Raw genomic sequence first — 25225 nt, forward strand, 5'->3', positions numbered from 1 at the left:
CATCCCATAGGCACCAGCAGCATCTGGACTGGGCTTTCAGGAATCCATTGTTCCAAATTAAATCCACAATACATTGTCAAGGAACAGAAGGCTGGTAGCCAAAGCCATTTGCTAAATGTAACTGACCTAAACCCAAAAATCACTCAACACAGACCCAGAGATATTAAATGTTCCTTGTATGATAACCCTTTCATTCCCAGAATCATCCTTCTCTGGACCCTCTCCAATGCCAGCACATCTTTTCTTAGATGAGGAGCCCAAAACAGCTCACCATACTCAGCTGAGGCCTCATCAGTGCCTTATAAAGTCTCAGCATCACATCCCTGCTCTTTTATTCTAGACTTCTTGAAATGAATGCTATCATTGCATCTGCCTTCCTCACTACTGACTCTACCTGCAAATTAACCTTTAGGGTGTTGTGCACAAGGACTCCTAAGACCCTTTGTATCTCAGATTTTTGGATTTTCTCCTCATTTAGAAAATATTCTGCACATTTATTTCTACTACCAAAGTGCATGACCATGTATTTTCCAACATTGAATTTCATTTGCCACTCTCTTGTCCATACTCCTAATCTGTCTAAATCGTTCTGCAGCCTACCTTTTCCCTCAGCAGTAGGGGGCCACCAATCTTCATATCATCTGCAAACGTGGCAGCAAAGGTATCTATTCTATCACCTAAATCACTGATATACAGCATAAAAAGCAGTCCCAACACCGACCCCTGTGGAACACCACTTGTCACTGGCAACTAACCAGAAAAGGTTCCACTCACTGCCTCCTACCAATCAGCCAATGTTCTAAACATGCCAGTAACTTTCCTGTAATACCATGGGCTCTTCACTTGGTTACCAGCTTCATGTGTGGCACCTTGTTTAAGGCCTTCTTAAAATCCAAATATAGAACATCCACTGCATACCCTTTATCTATCCTGCTTGTTATCTCCTCAAAGAAATACAGTTCATTTAGTTCAGGTGACTTATGTACCCTTAGGTCTTTCAAATTTTGGAGCACCTTCTCCCTTGTAATAGTGACTGCACTCACTTCTCTTCCCTCACACCCTTCAACATCTGGCACACCACTAGTGTCTTCCACAGTGAAGACATGCAAAATACTCATTCACTTCAGTGCCATCTCCTTGCCCCCATTATTATCTGTCTGGCCTCATTTTCTGGTGGTCCTATATCTAGTCTCTTCTTGTGGCAACCATTTCAGCCCTGGGACCTTCTTAACCACAGAGTCAACTTGCACAGCTGCCTCGAGCATCCTATGGACTCAGACCCCAAGATCCCTCTGATCCTCCACACTGCCAAGAGTCTTGTCATTAATACTATATTCTGCCACATATCGGACCTACCAAAATGAACCACTTCACACCTATCTGGGTTGAACTCCACCTGCCACTTCTCAGTCCAGTTACAGATGTCCCACTGTAACCTCTGACAGCCCTCCACACTATCCATAACACCCCCAACCTTTGTGTCATCAGCAAATTTACTAACCCATCCCTCCACTTCCTCATCCAGGTCATTTATAAAAATCACTACGAGTAAGAGTCCCAGAACAGATCCCCGAGGCACTCCCACTGGTGACCAACCATGCACTTTGTTAGAAGGAATAAAGCTATAGACTGTTTTCTAAACAGGGAGAAAATTCAAAAATCAGAGGTGCAAAGGGGCTTGGGAGTCCTCGTTTAGGATGCCCTTAAGGTTAGCTTGCAGGTTGAGCTGGTGACAATGGAGGCAAATGCAATGTAAACATTCATTTTGAGAGGACTAGAATATAAAAACAAGGGTGTAATGCTGTGGCTTTATAAGGCATTGATTGGTTAGACTGCACTTGGGAGCATTGTGAGAAGTTTTGGGGTCCCTTAACTAAGATATGCTGACATTGGAGAAGGTCCAGAGGAGGCTCACGAGAATGATTTTGGGAATGAGGAGCCTTTGATGGCTTTGGGTCTGTACTCACTGGAGTTTAGAATAATGGGCGGGATGGGGAAGAGAGAGAATTCAATTGAAACCTTTCAAATATTGAAGGGCCTAGATCGAGAAGATGCCTATAGTGGGGCTCTGGGACCTCACCTCACCATACAAGGTAGGTCCATTTAATAGAGTTGAAGAGGAAGTTCTTTAGCCAGAGGGTGGTGAATCTGTAGGACAAGAAGAATGTGGAAACCAAGTATATTTAAAGCAGAGGTTGGTAAGTTCTTGGGAGTCAAAGGTTAGTGAGAGGTGCAGAAGCATGGGGTTAAGAGGGTCAATAAATCAGTCATGATGGATGGCAGAGCAAACTCAAAAGGCCAAATTCTGCTCCTATGTCTTATGGTTGACACTTCACTTTTTTAGTCATGTTTCTGTTCATACTAAATTCTAAACCATTCTAATACCTCCCCAAGCTCCAGCTCTTCCCAGTGTTCTGTTCCAAGAGAAAGTTTTGTCTTATTTCCTAGTCCCTTCTCTCCACCCTTAAAAACTATCCCTTCAACTAAGCCTTCTGTTATATTTTTAATCACTGCATGACTCAGCACTGACATATAACATCTAGAATTATTTTTAGTAATGTTCTCCACAAGCCAAGCTGCAACAAAATGTACATGCTTATAGAAAAAGTTATAATAGTCTTTTTCAAACTTTCTTTAAATGATGGCAAGACCGTCCTGGAAATTAAAAAACTGCAGATCTATCCCATCAGCGAGTTGCTCATTGGAGAAACTGAAGGAACTGGACTTGATACTGACCACGATGCTGCCTGCGACAGAGGAGGTGTCGAATCTAACAGCAAGTGGTTGTCTTTTTGGATACCAATGGTGTGGACTGTTGCAAGTCACTCTTTTATTGGCAAACAGCGGCGTTGGCCAATTGCAGCTGCGCAGGGGGAGGCGTTGGAGCCATGCGCTCCACCAGTGATCCTCCAGCGGTGTGGCATAGCGCAGCGTCCATACTGGAGTTGGTGCTGCCCCCCAGTGTTTGCTTGACAGAAGGCAAACTATTGTGTTCAACTGCAGACTGTTGTAACATTCATGGACTAAGGGACTTAAGACCTTTTTTGCGTGACTATATTTTACTGCTGTCTTATATATGCTACACGTGCTTTGTATAATTGTTGGTATTGTGTTTTACATCTTGGTTCCAGAGTAATGATGTATTCATGTTTGGTTGAATGAGAATTAAACTTGAAATTGATCTTATGTGACCTCAGCAATGATGGTTTCCAAAACATTATCAACAAGTTACCAAAGTTCAAGGTCCCCTGACCTTCAGATGAGCTCAGCTCAGGTTTCTGTTACTTAGTATCACAAGGTGGGCTCTTAATAGTAGGAAAATAATCCAGTGTTATTTGAGATGAATGATAATCAGTGCCAAAATAAATAAGGTAGAAGTGAGGGAACGATTAAATGTTTTATTTATGAAATGTAGATAGTCTTCTCATAGGGAAGAAAGTGATGGCACAATTCAGGAAAGGACAATGTGAATCTATCCAGTACTTGAGAGCAAGTCACACCCACTCACACAATATGTTCAGTTCAACCAGAACAGAAATTCCCCATCAATCTTTGTAAGGAGGACTTGCGTAATCATCACCTTCCTACGTGCCTCTGAGGGAACACAGAACATGATGCAAGTGAAGGTACCCGGGCCAGTCATTCTGCATGCAGTCTTTAGTGACAGGAGCTTCACATGCTACATCAGTCGCTGTAGTGGAGCATACAAGGACAGACTCAAAAATACCCAAATAAAAGAAATTCAAATGGGATGGAACATCTTGACTCAAAGAACAAGAGTGAACCCCAGAAGCAGGGCAGGTCTGAGAAACAGATCAAATGATTGAACCCTGTTCTGAAGATCAGATCCTAAGTTAAATACTGGAGTTTGTCCCTTGGTTCTGCAGCAGGCTCTTGGAATCTATAGTGTACTGCTTGGCAAAATTAGGGTCGAGTTGTCTGAGCATTCTGAAGTAAAATAAACCAAATCTGGTTTAAGTTCCAGAATGCTGGGCAGTCCCAGCCCTGCCTCCCAGTTAGTGTTGCAGTGAAGGAATCCGTACCACAGTGATTAACGTGAAGGTTGTTGCAAGGTACTGAGTTATCAGGATGGATGCATGCACGAGAGTTAAATATAAACAGAGTGCAATGTAGCAACTGGTTCATTAATGATGTTACTAGTACCGGCCTGGAGGCTAGAGGTGCAGAGGGACAGCCTCACTATAATTCTATACTGCACATTAAAGTACTGGTTTCACAGAGTCAACTTTAGTGTTCACTGAGAAACCCAGTTACTGAGAATAGGGCAAGCTCTTCATAGGCAATACTAAAAGAACAAAACTGATGTAGAGGAACATTGAAGCTGAGCAGGCTGCAGCAGCTATAAACACAGGCAGGGATTTCACCAGCATCCAGCAAATGTGGAAAAGTGGGGAAGGGTTCAAGGTGTGCTGGTATTTGTGGGGATGGTGAGTGGGAAGGAGGGCGGAAAGGTGGAGGCAACACCCAGAGGAGCCCGAAACTGATTAAGGTTGCATGGAGAAATAAGAGGCCTCATCTGAAAGGATCAATAGTGTCGCATTTCCCATCACCTGGACAAGCCCTGATCTTGTGCTAGGGAATGGACACTGTCAGAGAAAAATGACGAGAATGGACAGAGCAAGACAGCTGACTAAAGGGCCTATAATGTGAATATTTTAAAAACAACTTATACAACAATGGACTAATAAATACCCCATAATCAATAACCCCAATCAGAAAAACCAGCAAATACAATTTAAAAGCACCTAATTGCCACCCATTCGGTCTTACAATCAGAGAATAGTCTGTTCCAGGGAGCACGAGAACAGTACAAGTCCATGAGAGTCATGGACCCCCTCAGGCTGGACATCTCCCGAAGGTATAGCACTGTCCCACCAGCAAGTTATTCAGTTTGTTTGTCCTGCATCTCACTGCTCAGTGGTAGCCAGGTGAAATGTGCCACACTGAAAGGTAACTGGTGGGACCCAGGAATTGCCACACTGAGTAACAATTCCCACCACTGCCCAGGATTGGGGAAACCAATTAAATGGATGGCAGTCTCCTGTGTGATTGACAAACTTCTCTACATGATCAGGTAACATGGTGAGGTCCGAGGCTGACAGAGCCTGACTGGAGAGATCTGCTGCTGAGTCACAACGAAGAGGATTCAGTGAAGGAAACGAATGCTCATCTTCTGCTCAACATCAACCTTCTCCAGCACCTGCAAGGGAGAAAAGGAACAGTGAACCAAAGGAGTGACAAACAGCAAGGAACAGGCTGAGAAAAACAAGTGGGCCACAGATATAATAGAGAGGGAAGAGTATTGCTGGATACAGGCCTTTCTGCAGAACACTGGAGGGCAGGTTACTGAATTTACCTTCTGAAACTCCATGAAGGAGATTGAACTATCACCGTCCTGATCTGCCTCTTGAATTGTCCGGTCTGCAATGCTCCCCAGCTGCTCGTCAGATATGTTAACTCCCACCATCATGCGAAGGACCTGAATGGAAGAGAGAGGAAGATGACGAATGTGTCAATAAAGGAGAGAATGAACTGTTTGAACTCCTCAAATTACCAGCTTCTTCTAAAACCAGATACTCTCATTATCATCAAACACACCCAGCAACCAACACACCAGCCTGCATTGTTTTATTTATTTATTAATTTTTAAGAAAATTACAAAGAATTAATGTAATGATAAAATAGTAAGAAAGAGAAAAAATAATATTAACCCTCCCCCCTCCCCTTAACCCTTGTCTAAAGAAAGAAAAAAAAGGAAAGAAGAGAAAGATTGCCTGGATATCGGAGGATCCCCACATGCTCCATAGAGTTCAAAATAATTTTAATATTTATTTTTACTTTCCCCAATTACTTTATAATTTTATCTTCAAAGGACCTATGTATTTAATCCTATCTTTTGTAGGTATGGGAGCCAAATTTTCAAAAATATATATTCATTTCTTAGAATGTAATTTTTTCAAGTGGAATACAACTATATATTTCATTATTCCAATGATCCATAGTTAAATATAAATCAGATTTCCAAGTAACTGCGATAACTTTTTTGGCTACTGCCAATGCAATTTTTATAAATTTTTTCTGATACTTATTCAATTTAAATTTCGGTATTATCCCTTCAATGTCTCCTAATAAAAATAATATTGGACTATGTGGGAGTTGTACTCCAGTAATTTGTTCCACTAAAAGTCTTAGATTTATCCAAAATGATTGAATTTTAAAACAAGACCAAGTAGAATGTAAAAAAGTACCAATTTTTTGATTACATTGAAAACATTGGTCAGACATATTTGAAGTTAATTTATTTATTTTCTGTGGTGTTATATATAATTGATGTAAAAAATTATATTGTACTAATCTAAGTCGAACATTTATTGTATTTATCATACTATCAGAACATAATCTTGACCAGCTTTTTCCATCAATTTTAATATTCAAATCAGATTCCCATTTTTGTCTTGATTTATGAATTCCTGATTTAATTGTCTGTTTTTGAATCAAATTGTACATACAGGATGTAAATTTTTTAATTTTTCCTTTTTGAATTAATATTTCTATTTCACTTAGGTTTTGGCATCAACATTGTTTGACCCAGCTTTTCTCGTAAATAAGCCTTTAATTGAAAATAACAGAAAAGAGTGTTGTCTGATATTTTATATTTATTTTTTAATTGATCAAACGACATCAATATACCTCCTTCAAAACAATCACCTATATATTTAATCCCCTTTTGGACCAGCCTGCATTGTTGATAAAATTTTAATGTTTATTTTTCTTTTAAACTACTTAAGGTGAGACACAACACGCTTGCGGGCACTGCAAAGTTCTAGAGGAAACAAAGAGCTTGAACTGTAATGCTTGTATGATAGCTACACTGCAGCCTCGGAGGGAATCTCTGGGCCACTTGGGCAAGATAGGCTTATATTTTTTATTTGGTCTTTCAGAATGTCCCAGAGCACTTTACAACTAAGGAAGGAAAGTTGAAGTTAACTTCAGTAATATGGGAAATGCAGAAGGCAATTTGCACACAAGCACCAACAATGCTATTTTTAAAAAGTCCAGATGAGAGGTATTCACTGGAACATCAGGGACATAAGAGGAGTTTAGTATCACTGCAGCTGTCAGGCCAGACGTACATGTTCATGCCTCGAAAATGTTTCTTAATTTGGCAATTTCTGAAACAGTCAGGTGTGTGGACCAAATGTTAAAGTTTTGAGGTGCTCTGGAACTCCTGAGAGTCAGGTGACAATCACAAGAGCACAACATTGTATTTGTCAACGTGGAGCAGAGAGCAAATTTGTGAACCTGGTGGGAGCAAAGAATGTTGGGATGGCAAGGGTGGAGCACTGTGAGAGGGGTGAGGAAGAGGTGGCAGAGGACCGTCAGTGGGTGTGTGGCATGGGTCAGACACACCCAGCCCCGAGACATCAGGCAAAAACATTTGATTCTAAACAGATGGTTTATTGATCATAACAAAATGTCTCTCTGGTGCTTCCTGATCCCTCCCGTCTCCTTTTCCCTTTCCCAACCATAATTCCCCTCTCTCCCCCCCCTTCCCACTCTCAGTCCACAATAGAGACACGAATCAGAATCAGGTTTATCATCACTCACATATGGCATGCAATTTGTTTTTTGGCAGCAGTATAGTGCAAATTATAAAATTACTACAGGACTGTGCAGAACGCTTAAGCATCCTGGCTATATATGTGCCTAAGGCTCTGGCATAGTACTGTAAGTGGGAGAGTAATCTATAAGAAACAAGTAACTACAGCAAGGGTTGATCAATTCCACATCATACAAACTGGACTAATCTGAAAGGATACTTTCAGACTCCATTCATTACCTGCAGGAGCTCTTCTCGAGAGATTTTATCATCCTTGTCAAGATCATACAGCCTGAAAGCAACTGAAATGGAAGAGAGAGGTGTTTCTATTTGTCACAATGTCTGGGTAACACGTAATTCAGCCAACCGAGGGAAAAAGGACTGCACAATGTGACTGGAGGCACTGAACTGACCCTCTGCATTCAATCACATTTTTCTCTGCCAGACTTCTCAAGTCTCCCTTCCTTTGCCCTAGAGATCAGCTTTCTCCTTTGCTTTATTTCCATCTTACAAAGTCCCTTCTATGAAACAGATCTCAGTGTTGCACTGAACTGAGGCTGAAGAATATGCCCACCCACTAGCCAGTGTCTGATTCAAGGACAGCCACTATGGTCACAAGAACTCAGAGCCCTAAACCACCACCCCACCCCCAGGATAAAACCAGGTTACAATGAAAAGTAACAAAAGCAGCCACTTGATCTAATGTCCATAACTGTCCTGTACACTGGGGGCTTCATATTGCTCTTGCTACCACCCTTCCCCTCCAATACCCAGAGTATGTGTGTGCACACACAAATTACAAGCCTGCAGTTTACAGGAATGTGCAGCTGATACTGGTAGTATGCATGAGAAAGCAATGTTGAAGTGAATGTTGTGGCTTGTGCAATATTCACCAGGTTTGCATACTTGAACAATGACCAGCAGCTTTTACAGACTGTTTCACAATCTTCTTCACTCGCAACAGCACACAGATGTCTTGCTTCATGTCTGAGCAACACTATTTGTTTTATTGAGATACAGCACAGAATAGACCCTTCTGGCCCTTTGATCCACGCTGCCCAGCAACCCCCCTGACTTTTACCCCCGCCTAATTATGGGACAACATACAATCACCAATTAACTTACTAAGTGATACGTCTAGAATGTGAACTAGAATAGAGCACGGAGAAAGCCCACGCATTCCACACAGGGATGTACAGACTCCTTACAGATCACGCTGGAATTGAATTCCAATGCCCTAAGCTGTAATCGCGTCGTGTCAACCACTGCACTACCGTGGCACAATTGCTGGCATGATTGTTAACCCTCCAAGGGCTAGATTATATCAGTCTGGAATTTTTGGGACAACCTGACCTAAAGCAAACTCAATCTGTAGCCATGCGCTGCCACACACGGGTTGTTACAACGGCACTAATCCACCAGCTGACTTCTCTGCCAATTAGATGCCACCATGTCCATCCCCATCAGAGAGATGACTAAATCACTTACAAAGAAGCTTGTTGTTCCTACTGTTGAGTGGCTCGGGAACACGAGGGTCTTTATTTTTGTCGCTATCCTCGATGGGTCGGAAATGAGCAAGGGTCCGCATAAAGCCTCGGAAATTCACTTGGTCTTCGCTGAACAAATTTAGAAAGCAAAAAAAATCAGGGCAGAAAGGTGTACAGCCACACGAACCGAACAGAATGATTAAACGCCATCACTGAACGCAGCAGAGGATCGGAATCACAATGACTCTGAATACCAGGGTTACAAAAAAGTTAGAATGAAGCCTGCCATACATGCAAATCCTACACAGGCAGAGCTTAGACCTCGCAAACTGAGGTGGAAACATGACAATGAAATACTGCTTATTCATTTAGAGATCTCACATGGTGGATTGGATAGTGGACTACTTGACAGATAGACCTCAGTATGTGCGGTTGGGAGACTGTAGGTCTGACACGGTGGTCAGCAGCACAGGAGCGCCGCAGGGAACCGTACTCTCTCCGGTCCTGTTCACCCTGTACACATCAGACTTCCAATATAACTCGGAGTCCTGCCATGTGCAGAAGTTCGCTGATGACACGGCCATAGTGGGGTGTATCAGGAATGGACAGGAGGAGGAGTATAGGAAACTGATACAGGACTTTGTGATATGGTGCAACTCAAACTACCTGCGTCTCAATATCACCAAGACCAAGGAGATGGTGGTGGACTTTAGGAGATCTAGGCCTCATATGGAGCCAGTGATCATTAATGGAGAATGTGTGGAGCAGGTTAAGACCTACAAGTATCTGGGAGTACAGTTAGACGAGAAGCTAGACTGGACTGCCAACACAGATGCCTTGTGCAGGAAGGCACAGAGTCGACTGTACTTCCTTAGAAGGTTGGCGTCATTCAATGTCTGTAGTGAGATGCTGAAGATGTTCTATAGGTCAGTTGTGGAGAGCGCCCTCTTCTTTGTGGTGGCGTGTTGGGGAGGAAGCATTAAGAAGAGGGACGCCTCACGTCTTAATAAGCTGGTAAGGAAGGCGGGCTCTGTCGTGGGCAAAGTACTGGAGAGTTTAACATCGGTAGCTGAGCGAAGGGCGCTGAGTAGGCTACGGTCAATTATGGAAAACTCTGAACATCCTCTACATAGCACCATCCAGAGACAGAGAAGCAGTTTCAGCGACAGGTTACTATCGATGCAATGCTCCTCAGACAGGATGAAGAGGTCAATACTCCCCAATGCCATTAGGCTTTACAATTCAACCGCCAGGACTTAAGAACTTTTTAAAAGCTATTATTAATGCTTTTTGAGATAGTGATTTAGATGCATATCATATTTTTTTACTGAGTTAAGTATTGTATGTAATTAGTTTTGCTACAACAAGTGTATGGGACATTGGAAAAAAAGTTGAATTTCCCCATGGGGATGAATAAAGTATCTATCTATCTATCTATCTATGAAGAAACCAGCATGTCCCTGAGAAATGCAGGATATGGTACAGGAGTACGATCAATCAGGTTACAGTGCTGTAATGTGGTCCCATGCAGGGAACTGGCTGACTCGAGCAGTCACCACATGGGGCTAATGGAACGAGCAAGGCTCAGTAAATTGAACATAGATTTGCATATTTGCATCACTTTAGATTTGCAAAATTACATCATTTCCTCTCCTGAGAGTACCCTATTTTCTTAAACCAATACATTAAACTTGTTAAAGCCCTTTAACCCCAAGCAAAATGATTGTCAGTCCCATTCCTCAGCATACACATCCAAATTCCTATCCAATTTCATAGCCTGAACTCACTTTCACCAATCCTACAAGAGCAGTGAATTGCAGATCACAACCATTTTCTGTGAAAGAATGTCTTTCCTCCTAAATTTTAAAAGTCCACATACTTTACTAAACTCTCTGAACAAACCCTGCTAATTAAAAGAATGCCTGCACAAAGTCAACAAAGTTCACGACATGTGCCGGTGATATTAAATCCAATTCTGATTCACCGCCCCTCACCTGGATCCCCCCCTTCATGTGCTCCTCTTTCTCTCCAGTCCAGATGAAGGATCTTGACTAGAAATATCAACTATTTCCCTCCAAAGATGCTGCCTGACCCAGTGAGTTCCTCCAGTGCAGATTCCAGCATCGGCAATCTATTGTGTCTCCTGTGTACATGTACACCTAGGTCTGGGTTATTGCTCAGCCTAAGCAACTGTCCTTGCTAGTCTCCAATAGCTCTTTAGGATCTTTAGTGCAATCTGCCAGTCCATGCCTATCTGCAGCCTGTCACTGCTGTTCTCACTGATTGCCAGTCAAATCTGGTGTCACCCTCAAATGCATTGTTTACCCTCCATACTCTTCAGTTTATTAACATATCAGAAACACACAGCTCCCACCACTGACCCTTACCATCCTCTAGTATGAGCAACCATTTGCCATTATTCTCTGCCGTTAACACAATTCCCTATCCACGCTGCAACTGAATCTTTAACGATACAGGCCTCAGTTTTGCCCAACACCTTCTGAAAATCCATGTACTTGACAACTACTGCATTTCCTTTAACCCTGTTTACTTTCTCAACCGAAAATCCAACCAATAACCAAAGGGAAAACCCCAGCTGACTCTAGATGTATTGTTGATATTTTACACTAAAAAATTTACAAATACAACTGATCAGGAATTAATAGACAGAGAGCCCAAGGCTCCATCTGACAGTGACTCTTGGCATGGATTAGTACCACTGCACACAACTGATTATTCTGGCCAATAAATCTTTCCGACATTGCACTTGTAAACCATTCACAACACACTTCCTGAGAGTCTGAAGAGGTTTATGCCTGGGAAATGGTGCTCTATAATTAGTCATCTGTAGGCAGGTCACAAGTATTTGAGGGCTCTGTTTCAGGTATGACAATGAACTCGATGTTCCTGTCAGTAACTTGATAACGTACAAGTACACCTTATTCAAAATGCTTGGGGCCAGAAGTGTTTTGGGTTTTGGATTTTTGAATACTTGCATCTATATAATGACATACCTTGGGGATGGGACCCAAGTCTAAACACAAAATCCATTTACATTACATATACAGCTTATACATATATCTTGATGGAAGCTTTATTTAATAATTCTAATAATTTTGTGCTTGAATCAATAATGTATATATTGAACCATCAGAAAGGTAAGCTATCACTACCTTGCCTGCCCACATGGACAGTCAGTGGCTGTTCAGCATCGTCATCAATCCCGACTGAATTTGCGTTACCGGTAAGCAGTCTTTGTCTTACACTCGTTCATCACACAAATGTACTGATGCAGTCGTTCAGTGTGTTAGTCTTTCATCAGCTCAGCAAACTCAACAAATTTCTCTGCTACTTTGTGATCAGCAGGTGCTTTATCACCACAAATCTTTATAAATTTAATGCCATACCTTTTATTAAGTTTCTGCAACCAGCCTGCAGAGCATTCACAATTACCTTCAATTCTCATTTCATCATGATAGATCTTCACTTGTTTTATGATCAGCATGTCATGTGTTCACTCTGACATCAATGAATACACCCTTTCAATACATAAACAGGATCTTCATTTTTCACTTTATGCAGTGTTTTTCTACTTTGCGTTAAATTTGGTTCACTGCATCACCTCTCAGAAGCATCAGTGGCGTGCAGAGAGCTGCACAACCTTCCCAGCACCTTATGGAATTTACAGCACTCAAAAAAATTCAGAGGCATTTGGATTTTGGAATGTGGGATAAAGGGTGCTCATCCTGTATTACCAAGTGTATTCAGTGTGTGGAGATGGGTTAGAGAGAAAGTGAACAGCTATCACAGCCTTAGCAGGTACTGGATAAGTACTATTTCTGTAACCAAGCAATAAACTTCGACAGGTTTGAAAACACAAACCTCCACTCCCTGAAGAGGCTTATTGCTTGGTTACAGTAACACTGAGTTTGACAAATCTCCAATCAAACCAGACCAGTCTAACTTACAAAGCAGCAGCCTTGCCTTGCACAACCAGCTTGCACCAAGTGTTGTAGAAACGGAATGACTGGAAGCAACGGGGAAGCAAGCAGAAACCCAAGGCTAATTATAACTGGACATCTTTTGCATAACAGCCACTCAGAAGGTATGAATACCTGAATACTGAATGTAGTGCATGGCATTCCTGATATGCTCCAAGTATCAGCCCTGCAACTACCTCAGTCCTCCCGGAATAGAAAAGGATATTGAGTAACAACCTCCAGTCCCGTTCAGAATCCCTGACAGGATGTCCATGTTAACTCCAAGCCACAAAAGCAAAATGCTTGTATCCAAGCCAGGGTCAGTTTCCAGGGAAGTGCGAATAGCCATTCCAATAAGCTCTTCCTACAACTCGAGGGCACAGGCTCACAGGCACCAATGCTTTCAGTGCCTACTCACCACTCAAAAACCCAGTCTGGAGACAATTCCAACCTTTCACATGGATGAGCACATTCTAATAACCAATAATGTCAAGTCATTTTCACTGCATTTCAATTGCCTCTGACAAGCCCCCACCCTCTGGAAGCTTAGAACACAAAGATGGGCATTGCAAAGTTAACATTTTATTCAAGACAAACGTACCATCAGTAAAATGGAAAACCCTGCAATCAAGAGGGGTAGCTGGATGGTATAGGAATGGAAGAACAGTATCAAAACCATGGACTGTACAATGGGTGAACAGAACCACAAATACTAATGCTAAGCATCATCTGATTCCACTGCAGGTCTCAGGATTAGTTTTCTCAGTCACCCAACTGTAACACCACACCTACAGTAAAGCAGTAATTACATGAATGGATTGGTAACCCAAGTATTGGGGGAAAAAAACAGCTTTGTGATTTGAGAATTTAAATTCAACAATCTAAAAGACAAGATAGCAAGGGTGAGCATAAAACTGTTGACTTGTCTTAAATCGCTATTTGCTGAATATTTGGAACGATCTGCCAGAAATAGTGGTTGACGCAGGCACATTGGCAATGTTTAGAAGCCAGCTACTTAAGTACTTGGACAGGAAAGAGCTATGGGCTAAACGTGGATAGATGAGACTAGCTTGGTGGCAATACGTTCAGCATTGGTGAATTGGGCCAAAGGGCCTGTTTGCCCTGTTGTATGACTTTAACCCATTGGTTCATAAATTCCCATTGGGGAAGGAATTCTTTATCCAGTAGGCTAGGCTCCCATTCTACACCTGTGCACTTGATTCTCTACTGCCCACTGGTGACACAGTAGACCACTCAGCTGTAGCAATGAAGTTCCTGAATCACAAAGGCCTCGTGTTAGTGTCAACTAAGGAAGGAAAGGAAGCCCATGATCCAAATGTAAACTTAAAATAAGGGGAACTTGAGAACAAATAAATGGTAAATTCAGGTTTAATGCCAATGAAGAAATAGAATCCCTAATGGGATTGGAGTGATGTAGCCCACAAACTCTGCAGGTGGGATGGTACAAATGAATGGATTAGACAAACCATCTTCAAGTTTTGCCTTCAGGGAATAGAAGGAAACTTCATGGGAGATAAATGTTCCAATCCTTGTACTGCAGTGACCCAATACTTCAGGGATGGGCAATCACTAAGCTCAGCCTTGAATTAGAGGCTTGGCAGAAAAGGTTAAAAGGATGTTATCAGAGGAGGAAATACAAATATCAGTAACTGCTTACTTTTCTGGGAAGAAGGCATTAATTATTCTGTCTCCTAAAGGATTAATGGCCAGCTCAGGTATCCGTTGGAAATCTTCACGACTGTGGACAGAAAGACAGAGCACAGTAATTAGTAACAGATTGGCCACAAGTTTTCCCAGTGACATTGGTAAATGACTTACAAAACAGACACAATGCAGAACATTCATTTCAGAGATCACATCTGAAAATCAACATTCACTCCACCTGTTTCGCAATGCAAACTCATCCACCCGGTTTCTCACCCAACAGAAACACTAATTCTTGGACGTCACAAAGTCACACAAAATGCAGAAACGAACTCCACAGTGCAATCGACCAGGAAGTCATGATTACTTGACCAACCATGACTCGGTTCTACAGAGTAGAAACCTAGAGGCCATTTCCATCCATTATACCATTTACAAAAATTTTAGACTTTTTTCATGCATGCACTCTCACCAAAATGACAGCACTGCCTTTCTAAAGCCCACAACTCAGTTGAAATGTCACCTGTCTCCTTTGGGTGAGTTATGTCACACTCTCAGCCCTTGTGCAACAGCTCATCTGAATTCTGCATTGACATCTTCTCAACCAAATCTTTAGTTCCATACGCAATATGCCAGATTAGCTGATACATTATACCTCTACCAGGTGAACGGAAGTCAAACCTTACCCCATGTCTTCTGCCAGTCAGAGATCCCAAATTCATAGATTTGGAGACTGCAGGTGAGTTGTGGAAAAAAAATCCATATTAAAACTTAACATCCAGTACAACCACTACGCTATCGTGAGGCGTCATGGTAGTGTAGTGGTTAGCGCAATGCTTTTACAGCTCAGGGTGTCTAGAGTTCAGAGTTCAATTATAGCACAGTCTGTAAGGAGTTTGTATGTTCTCCCTGTGACCGCGTGGCTTTCCTCTGGTTTCCTTCCTCAGTCCAAAGGTGTACTGGTTAGTAGATTAACTGGTCATTGTAAACTGTCCTGTGAGTAGACTTGCGTTAAATAGGTGGGTTGCTGGGTAGTTGTGTCTCAACGTGTTGGAATGGCCTGATCCACACTGTATCACCACATAAATACATTGTTACAGAGCCATCAACTCAGGAACAAGATCATAACACAGCCCTTCATTTTGATAAAAGCTACACTGAATGTTTTAGTCTGACCACTTAATTTATTAGATCAGTGGAAGAAAGATGATTGACAATTACGAATTTCTGATTGACAGAAATGGTAGAATAACTCAACCATCTGTAGGAAGGGGAACCAGTCATTATTTCATCAAAACACTCATTAGGATACTGCAAGTTACCTTATGACCCTGTGTTGTAGCTTTGTGAATGCAAAGACCCCAATATAATGATGTTACACCCAAAGAACCTTCTTTAATAGCTTCATTACTTTACCTTGTTGACAAGAAGAGACAGAAAAAGTTAAAAGAATGTTTCACAAACCACAGAGTAAACATTAGTGATGCTTTTTATGGGGGCACACCCTGTGTACCTTGCATGGAGAATACTTTTAAGGGTAAAGGAGAGAAGACATAATAGGCACTCCTGGTCAACCAGATGAGCAGCTCTCACAAGGGGCTTAATCTAAACTCAACTCATACAAGAAGCTTCCAGTTAGGGTCTCAATGAAAACCGGAGCACCTAGGTTAACAAGCTGAGTCAGTTCATAAACAAGAGAAAATCTATAGATGCTGGAAATCCAAGCAACACACACAAAATGCTGGAGGAACTCAGCAGGCCAGGCAACATCTATGGAAAACAGTCAAAATTTCGGGCTGAGACCCTTTGACAGGACTGGAGTAAAAAAGCTGAAGGATAGATTTTAAAAATGGGGGTGGGGAGGAGAGAGAGAAACACAAGGTGATAGATGAAGCCTGAAGGGGGAGGGATGAGGTAAAGAACTGGGAAGTTGTTTGGTGAAAGAGATACAGGGCTGTAGAAGGGGAAGTCTGATAGGAGAGGACACAAGGCCATGGGAGAAAGGAGGAGGGAGGAGCACCAGAGGGAGGCGATGGGAAGGCAAGAAGATGAGGGAAAAGAGGATGGGGAATGATTGGGGGGGGGGGGGGTCTTGGCCCAAAATATCAACTATACTCTTTTCCATTGATGCTGCCTGGCTTTCTGAGTTCCTCCAGCCTTTTGTGCGTGTTGATTCAATTTATATACAAGTTGCAGTTACCTGGCTTTTTATATTAATTACTCATAAAATGTGGTCTGGTCTTCAAAAGAGTCACAATAACAGACAAACAGCCTAAACTAACAACACACAAGCATTTATACTTTCCACATCTTTATTGAACACATTGTTTAATCATACACAGCCCAGGTTGGAAAAAGTATGTGAACCTTCCTATTTAATAATTTGTGGATCAGACTCACACAACAGCGAGGAGGAATTTTAGACCATCCCTTCATACAAACTGTTGCAGCTCATTAATATTTTTGGGATACTTTGCATGAACAGCCCTCTTCAGGTCATGCCAAAGCATTTCAATTGGGGTAAGGTAGACTCTGACTTGGCCATTCCAAACATGAATGTTCTTCTTTCTAAACTATTCTGTTGTCGATTTACTCGTGTTTCAGATCATTGTCTTGTTGTATTATCCAACTTCTATTAAGCTCCAGGAGATGAACTGCCACCCTCACATTCTCCTGTAAAATGTCTTGATACAATTTTGAATTTATTGTTCCCAGGCCCTGAGGCAGAAAAGCAGCCCCAAACCTTGATGCCCCTTCCAGTTGGGATGAGGTTTTGGTGTTGGTGTGCAGTGCCCTTTTACCACCAAACATAGCAATCTGCATTTCTGCCAGAAAGTTCAACTTTGGTCTCATCCGTCCATAGAACACTGTCCCAGAAGCACTGCAGAACATCCAGGTGGTCTTTTGCAAACTTAAGATCTGCAGCAATGTTGGTTTTTTTTTGAGAAGAGTTGCTTCCTTCCATAAACACCATTCTTGTTCAATGTTTTTCTTATAATGGACACATGAACAGAGACTTTAGCAAGTTCTAGAGACTTCTGCAGGTCTTTTTGCCATAGTATTTAAGGCACAGAAAACAGTCATTTGGTTCAAGGTACAAGATGATTGTACCCTTCATTACCCGAACACCAGCAATATGAACTTGTGTGTTTGCTTAGCTTCCCATCAAGTAGTGAAAAGCCAGATAAGCTGAATATCTTAATCTATCAGGGGATATGGGTTAGTGCAAATAAGCAACACTACGCTAAATGACCAACCACAACCCACATGGTTAGAGTCAGCACAAAATGGTTGAATTGCTCATGCTTGCTTCTATTTCATATCTTCTCATGAATTACACAGCATATCAGTTGGTATGTCTCCAGTCTGAGGCAAAAATCTCTAGAAGGCAGATGTCTCTCAGATATCTGCCACACTCTCAGGAGAGAGCCATGTCCATTTTCGTGAATATTAGTAGAGCTACAATCTCACAGCTCCAGCAACCTGAGCTCAGTCCTGACCTCAGATACTGTCTGTTCAGAGTCTGCACTCTCTCCACGTGACCTTGTGCTCTAGTTTCTTCCCACATCCCAAAGATCGGTAGGGCAACTAGCAGTAATAAACTGCCCCCAGTGTAGGCAAATGGTGGAATCAGGGGTGAGTTGATGCTAAAATGGGAAGGATAAATTTGGTTAGGGTAGGATTAGATTTGATTGCTTGATGGTTGGCACTGATTTAATGGGCCAAACGATTTGTTTCCAAATAGCTACTCCATGAGTCCAGAAGCCAGAGTGCACAAGCATGATGTGGTTATTTGTGGCACTCACTGAGAGCTATCTGATTGCTACACATATTTCATTACAACACTGACAATAGTTCAAAGTACAGGATTGATTCGATCAATGAAACTCCTACAGCAGACTGCACAGTACTGCTGCCCCTCAGCTCCACGGAGCCCAACTTACCCTCAATGTGCAAACTCCAGACAACACTGTCTGTGACTGTATGGGCTTCCTCTACACCCCAAACACACACTGCTCAATGTCAATCACTCCCTGGGTAGCAGTGAATGAAGGAGGAGGGGGAAGCGATGGGTATGCGAAAGGGAACATGTGGCAGACAGGTAACTAAAGGAGAATGCTCCAAGGGCTGATATAAACTTGTTGGACCAAGCAGCCTCCTGCTTCACTTGGAAATACATAAATAAACCTTGTTTATAGAGGCCGCTAATGGTGGTGGTGATGGTACTAGGCAGGTGACTGTATAGACCCACAGGGCTGAGCATAAATCAGCTGATGTGAACCCGATGACATGAAGTAAACCGTCTGACCTTGGTCTGACTGTGGGGGTGAATCAGAACTGGTTTTAACTGCATGGAACTTGAAAATTCAATATATTCTTTAAATGTACAGCATACTGAGCTGCTGTCCTAGAGGAAGCAATTTAACTCTGCAGAATGTGGTGCAAGTCACAATATAATTGGAGGTTAAATGACTTAATTGTGTCATATTTTCAGAATTCCCTCTCCTCATAGCCTTCAAAAATTACATCACAGGGTGCTGTTAGAAAAACAACTCTCTCTTCATGTTGGCAACCTTTAAGAATGCCAATTTATGATGAATACTTACCCACTCACTAGTCCCAGGTTGGGGGGGGGGGGGGGGTAAATTTGGAACCAGAGACACAAACAAAACCACAGATGTTGGAAACCTGGATCAACACACATAAAAAGCTTGGGAACTCAGGTCAGGCAGCAAAAGTGAACGGATGATGTTTCGGGCTGAGACCCTTCATTAGGACTGGAAAGGAATAGAGCAGAAGCCAGAATAAAAGGGTAGGAGAGAGGGAGGAACATAAACTGGCAGGAGACACGCAAATCCAAGTGAGGGGGAAAAGCAGGAGGGGTGGGGCTTAGGGAAAAATGCAAGAAGCTGGTAAGTGACAGGTGGGGAAGGCAAAGGGGGGAAAGATTAGGAATCTGATAGGAGATGAGAGTACCAGTGCCATCTCGTGTGAGGGAACACACACTAGTCCTCAATGAGGGATAAGAGGCAGAAAGAGTGAGCAGTTTCAAGTTCCTGGGTGTCAACATCTCTGAGGATCCATCCTGGATCCAACATATTGATGCAATTACAAAAAAGGCACAACAGTGGCTATATTTCATGAGGGGTTTGAGGAGAATTGGGATATCACCAAAGGCACTCGCAAGTTTCTGCAGATGTACCATAGAGAGGATTCCACCTGGTTCCCCAGCATCCAGGACTTTTTCAAAAGCTGATGCCCCAAAAAGGCCATATCCATCATTAATGACCCCCATCACCCAGGACGCCCTCTTCTCTTTGCTACCATCAAGAAGGTACAGAATCCTGAAGCCACACACTCAACATTTCAGGAATAGCTTCTTCCCCTCTCCTATTAGATTTCTGAATGGACATTGAACCCATGAACACAAACTTAATTTCCTGATTCTGATATGGGTCTCTGTTGTGGACTGAGAGTGGGAAGGGGGCTGGAAGGGGTGAACTGTGGTTGGGAAAAGGGGAAGGGAAAAGGGAGCGCCTGTGGCGCTCCATCCTTGCCATTCCCAACATCCTTTGCTCCTGCCTGATTTACAAACTTGCCCTCTGTTCCAAGTTGACAACTGCAAAAGTCTTAGGTACCCGAGCTATACAAGAGCCCAAGACTTTTGCAAAGTACTGTATATAATGTATAGTTTTTATTACTATATACTGCAATGTACTTCTGCTGCTATAACAACAAATTTCATGACATATGGCGGTGATATTAAACATAAATCTGAGATCATGGAACAAGGGAAGGAGACAGGCGATCCGAGAGAGGAAGCAGAAGATGATGGGCACGTCATAACAGTAGAGGAAGGGAAAGAGAAGGAGTGATGGAGCTGGGGTTACAGAATAAAGGAAAACAGAGGGGTGTGGGGAAGAGTGATTACCGAAAGTCAGGAATTTCAGACAACTTCTCATTCTATTTTCACTTCATGTAATTCCACTTCATTCCCTCACTGATTTGTCTGTCCACACCACCCTCTTGCAAGGCAGATCGCAGAGTAACATCTCATATTACACTTTGCTATTCTGGCATTGTCCTCTTCCTTTGTAGCCCTGATGATGGGTCTCAATCCAAAAGATCAACTGTTGATTTCCTTCTATAGATGGCTGTCTGACCTACTGAGCTCCTCCAGCATATTGAGAATTGGACCCAGGTCAAGTTCCTTCTAAGCTAAACTATGCCATCATTCTATGACAAGTCAAAGCAATGCACCACTAGCTGCTTTCAGAGGGTCCAACATTAAAACAAATCTCATCTTGCTGACAAATGAGAGCAAATCTAACTCATAGAGCTAGTGATCAAGAATAAACTTGCATTGTGTACTGCAGTTAAGTGGCCTGCCAATGTAGATAATGCTCACAAGAATGGTCATGTGAGGTGCTCACACACAACTGTACACTTGGCTCTGTGCCTATGAATCCATAAACACACTTAGAAAATCTGGGGTGGAAAGACACTTTCTACTTGAGAGTGTTGGATTAAAACCATTACAAAACAAAAAATGTTGAATTTCCCCATGGGGATGAATAAAGTATCTATCTATCTATCATTCCCATTAATATAGAATGGTACAGCACAGGAACAAGCCCTTCAGCCCTCCATATCAGTGCTGGCCATGAGACCAACTTAAACTAATCCAAAAAAAGTGAACTATAAACCTCATGTCTGGGATTGGATGGCATGGAGAATGACAATACAATTGGAGACAAAAATTCACAAAGAGAGCGTCATAATTGACTGAATGGGGCAGGAAAGACACGCGCTCTAAAACCAAGAAATAGTGAAATTATGCAAGGCTAGAGGGTGCAGTCACATAGCATTGTCACATTCTGATTGCCTCATTACAGGGAAGGACAAGAAAGAGCTCAACACTGGCGTCTGCATTCCTTTCTGTCCCACCCTCATCCATAACCTGACTAATCCTCCTCTCGTCCCAGTGGCCCCACAACAGCCTGTATCCTTCACTGGTTCAAATATTACTTAAATTTTCCTTAAAATATGCAATTGTCTTGTTATGACAAAGTAATTCCTAACAATTCTCTACAATTTTCTAACCATACATTTTTTTAAAATAACTTTTCAACAGTTGCCTTTGCCTATTCTTCAGATCTCTGCAATCTACTTCCAGCCACAATTATCTTTCCCAACTTGGCCTGTCATCCACTAAGAACAAACTCTTTCCACGGTCTAACCTTATGAGACTATTATTATTTCCACTACAGACTTGAGGTTTGCATTCTATTTCTTTGGATGCACAGATAAGTCGAAGAATTTCTCACATTGTATGTCTTTTTGACTCCAAACACACTTGAAAATTAAGTGAGGAATAGCATGTCATTGCACCTGAAATGGAAGGAATGCCTTCAGAGTAGAGACCACATATTGCAGGACAATGTGCACATATCATAAATGCATCAGGTTAAAGCAAAGATTGGGATAAGTGATCTTATGTACCACAATCCTTTAAATGATCCAATTAACAGTGAATCTGGGTTTGGACAGTGGCATCTACTGCCTCTCAGCTCCAGCAATATAGGCTCAATCCTGAACTCTGGAGCTAACTGTGTGGTTCTTCTTCAGATCCTCTGGTTGTCTGTCATTAATAAGATACTCCTATTGTAGATGAGTGGTAGAGGCAGGTGGGGGGGGGGGGTGCGGGTATTGGAGTATAAAAGTTGCATTGTTTGCTGTGTAACCAAAACTATGTAGTCAGCTTTGTGTTTGCTATTTGCTATGTATCCAATTTAGTAGGAGAATGAAATCTGTTTGTCTCTGTGACTTACACATCAGTGACTTAAGAATGTAGCCAAATAAGAAGATATTGGTGTGTTAATGAGAGGTAGCTAAGAGATGTAGATTAGAACATGATTAAGTTAATGGGTAGAAACGATAGTGGCGGATGTACTAGTGATACGCAACTGTAGACCGATTGGATATGCTAATGCAACTAAACCAGGAGACTGCTATAAAAAATGCTATGTACAAGGGTCGGTGGGCAATCAGTGACTAGCTCAATGACTGTCTCAGCTTTGATTTGCAAATTAAAGTTTAACACTTCTTGAAGAATCTTCTGCGTCTCCCGGTCGTTTGTGGGGCACGAGAAACCACGACACGGGGCAGCGTCTGGACTCTTTACGATTGTGATCTTGTGTGTGACTATTGGTAGTGTCTCTTTGCACCATGACCCCATAGTTATGCTGGCTCATTTGGCTGCATTCCATGTATGGTTAAATGACATTTAAACTTGAATTGATAGGATATGAGGGAAATACTGTAAAAATATATGCTTAGCAGCTGGAGATCCAAAGGGCCTACTTATCATGAGTCTCTGATAGATTGCAAAGTATAGCGGGACAATTAGCAGTTAAATGGCTTGGCATCCTTTCCCGTCATCGCCACATCCTCTTCCCTACTTTTATGGAGCACATTAACTTCCCAACTCTCATAGGGATGTATGTCTTATCCCATCTCAAGCAGTCTCAGACCAGAAAGTCATGAATAGTCAGGACAAATTAGAATTTTTTCACCCACAGTAACCATGACGGCTAATGAGTGACCTGAAGAACAGCGCTCAAGTTCCTGATTCATTAGCCGGGGAGGCGGGGGGTTGTGTGTTTTACTATACACAGATACAGTAAGGTGACAGAAACATACAATTAATGCAGAACAATTGCCATCAACGCCAGAGACAATACAATTCTGTCATACACCAACCATAAAGAGCCCTTGAATAGTTTTATACAAGTGAATTAGTCACTTTTTTGAGTTGGAAGGGGATGTTAAAGGCAAGAAGAATTAGGCAGCTGCATTGAGCTAAAAATTTCAAAGGACCCAAGTGCTAACTGTGTGGAGTTTGTGTGTTCTCCCTGTGATTGCACGGATTTCCTACCAAATCCCAAAGGTGTGCAGGTTGGTAGGTTCATTGGTTGTGTACAGGTAGAAATTTTGAGTGTGGGGAAGGGCAGTTTGATGGGAATGTGGGGAGAATTAAAAAAATAGGATTGATCTATGTACACCAGTGCAAATGTGTGGACCGCACCAGCCAAATACTTGGTGGACTGTTGATCTATTTCTGTGTTGTACCAATTCCTTAGACTCAATCCAGTCTGGCCTTTGAGGGTGAAACATATCATATCTTATGATCAAAGACAGCTCAAGGTGAAGGTTGGCCACAAGATATTTCATTCCTGAGATAACTTTCTCCCAAAGCATTAGTACAGCTAGCTCTTCTTATGCTGTTACACCAAACCAGCCGTGCGGACACTGATAGGCAGAATGTGTCAGCAAAAATTCATTTGGTGACATACATTAAAAAAGAACTGATACAAACATAACAATATAACCACAAAGAAGCCAAATATGGCAAGGCGCAGTGACACATTAAAAAATACAAAACAAACAGGAGATTTTACAAGAATCCTATAATCATATCCATGGAACTGGCTGACCAATAAAGACTGCGCTCCTCACCTGAGTGTACCATTCTCTCCCTTGTCAAGGCTGGTGAATCTGCTGTACAGGCGTGTAATCTGGCTGTGAGAGACTGGCAAAAAAAACAAAGCCATCAGACAGGGCTGAATGTGAGGCTCGAATGCCGAGCTTCAGTGAAAACATCTTCCCTGCATGACACTAGTTCAGACCCAAGTCGGGCAACTTGCCCTCTCCCATTCCACCACCGCCTGCTCCCCATCTCCCAGCCCTCGGCCCACAGACTCACAGCCCGTTTCCTTCTTGATGTCCTCGATCTCCTCCTCCCGGAGCAGACTGGACGCCCTGGATCCCATCTCGTGCTGCGGCCTTCGCTTCGGACGCCTTGTAAATCAACTTCCGGCCGTCACTGAGCCCGCCTCCTGTGTCGCCGCCTCACGCCCACAGACGTCACGGGGCGTGGCTTGCTGACGCAGGAGCGGCGGCGTCCAGCCTTTTCGTCCACGCCGCAGAACTCGGGATAACTTAACTGCAACTTCAGAACCGGTATTATTATCACTGACATACGTCGTGAAATTCGTTGCTTTGCCGCAGCGATACATAAAATATTCTACAAATTACTATAACTTCAACTAGAACCTCCTTCCTCATCAAATGTCCATCAACTCCAAAATTCTGCATCCACCGCCTTAACCCTCAGAGAGAAAAAAAATCGCCTCATCTCCATCTTCAGTGGGTGACCTCCCACTGTTAAACAGTAAACCCCGGTCCTATCACAAGCAAAAGAACATCTGCAGGTGCTGGAAATCCAAGCAACACACACAAAATGCTGGAGGAACTCAGCAGGTCAGGCAGCATCTACGGAGAAGAGTCCTGTCGGCGTTTCGGGCCGAGATCCTTCGGCAGGGCTGAAGAAAAAAGATGAGGAGTCAGAGAAAAAGGGTAGGGGGAGAGGAGGGAGAAACACAAAACCGGGTGGGGAGGGGAGGGGAAGG

The 25225-nt window shown here is 42.6% G+C and overlaps 1 protein-coding gene across 1 annotated transcript; it reads right to left on the reverse strand.

Annotated features, from left to right (window-relative positions):
- Window positions 1-3378: 3378 nt before the first annotated feature.
- On the reverse strand, window positions 3379-24665 carry chp1 (calcineurin-like EF-hand protein 1). Its single transcript, XM_073040375.1, has 7 exons — window positions 24520-24665; window positions 24273-24345; window positions 14767-14847; window positions 9110-9237; window positions 7862-7923; window positions 5378-5500; window positions 3379-5221 (listed from the first exon to the last, which is right to left on the reverse strand). Exons 1-7 carry the CDS (start codon window positions 24584-24586, stop codon window positions 5168-5170), a joined length of 588 nt encoding a protein of 195 aa, XP_072896476.1. The 5' UTR covers window positions 24587-24665; the 3' UTR covers window positions 3379-5167.
- Window positions 24666-25225: the final 560 nt, after the last annotated feature.

This window comes from Hemitrygon akajei, chromosome 3 (genome assembly GCF_048418815.1).
Source record: "Hemitrygon akajei chromosome 3, sHemAka1.3, whole genome shotgun sequence".
Taxonomy (NCBI): domain Eukaryota; kingdom Metazoa; phylum Chordata; class Chondrichthyes; order Myliobatiformes; family Dasyatidae; genus Hemitrygon; species Hemitrygon akajei.

What these genes read in the sequence shown, in the direction of transcription:
- chp1 (XM_073040375.1), bottom strand. Translation starts at nt 24,586, where the DNA reads ATGGGATCCAGGGCGTCCAGTCTGCTCCGGGAGGAGGAGATCGAGGAC. An exon ending in TAGGAACAACAAGCTTCTTT is followed by an intron (nt 7,924 to 9,109) that starts GTAAGTGATTTA and finishes CTTCCATTTCAG; the next exon opens with TTGCTTTCAGGCTGTATGAT. An exon ending in CTCGAGAAGAGCTCCTGCAG is followed by an intron (nt 5,501 to 7,861) that starts GTAATGAATGGA and finishes TCTTCCATTCAG; the next exon opens with GTCCTTCGCATGATGGTGGG.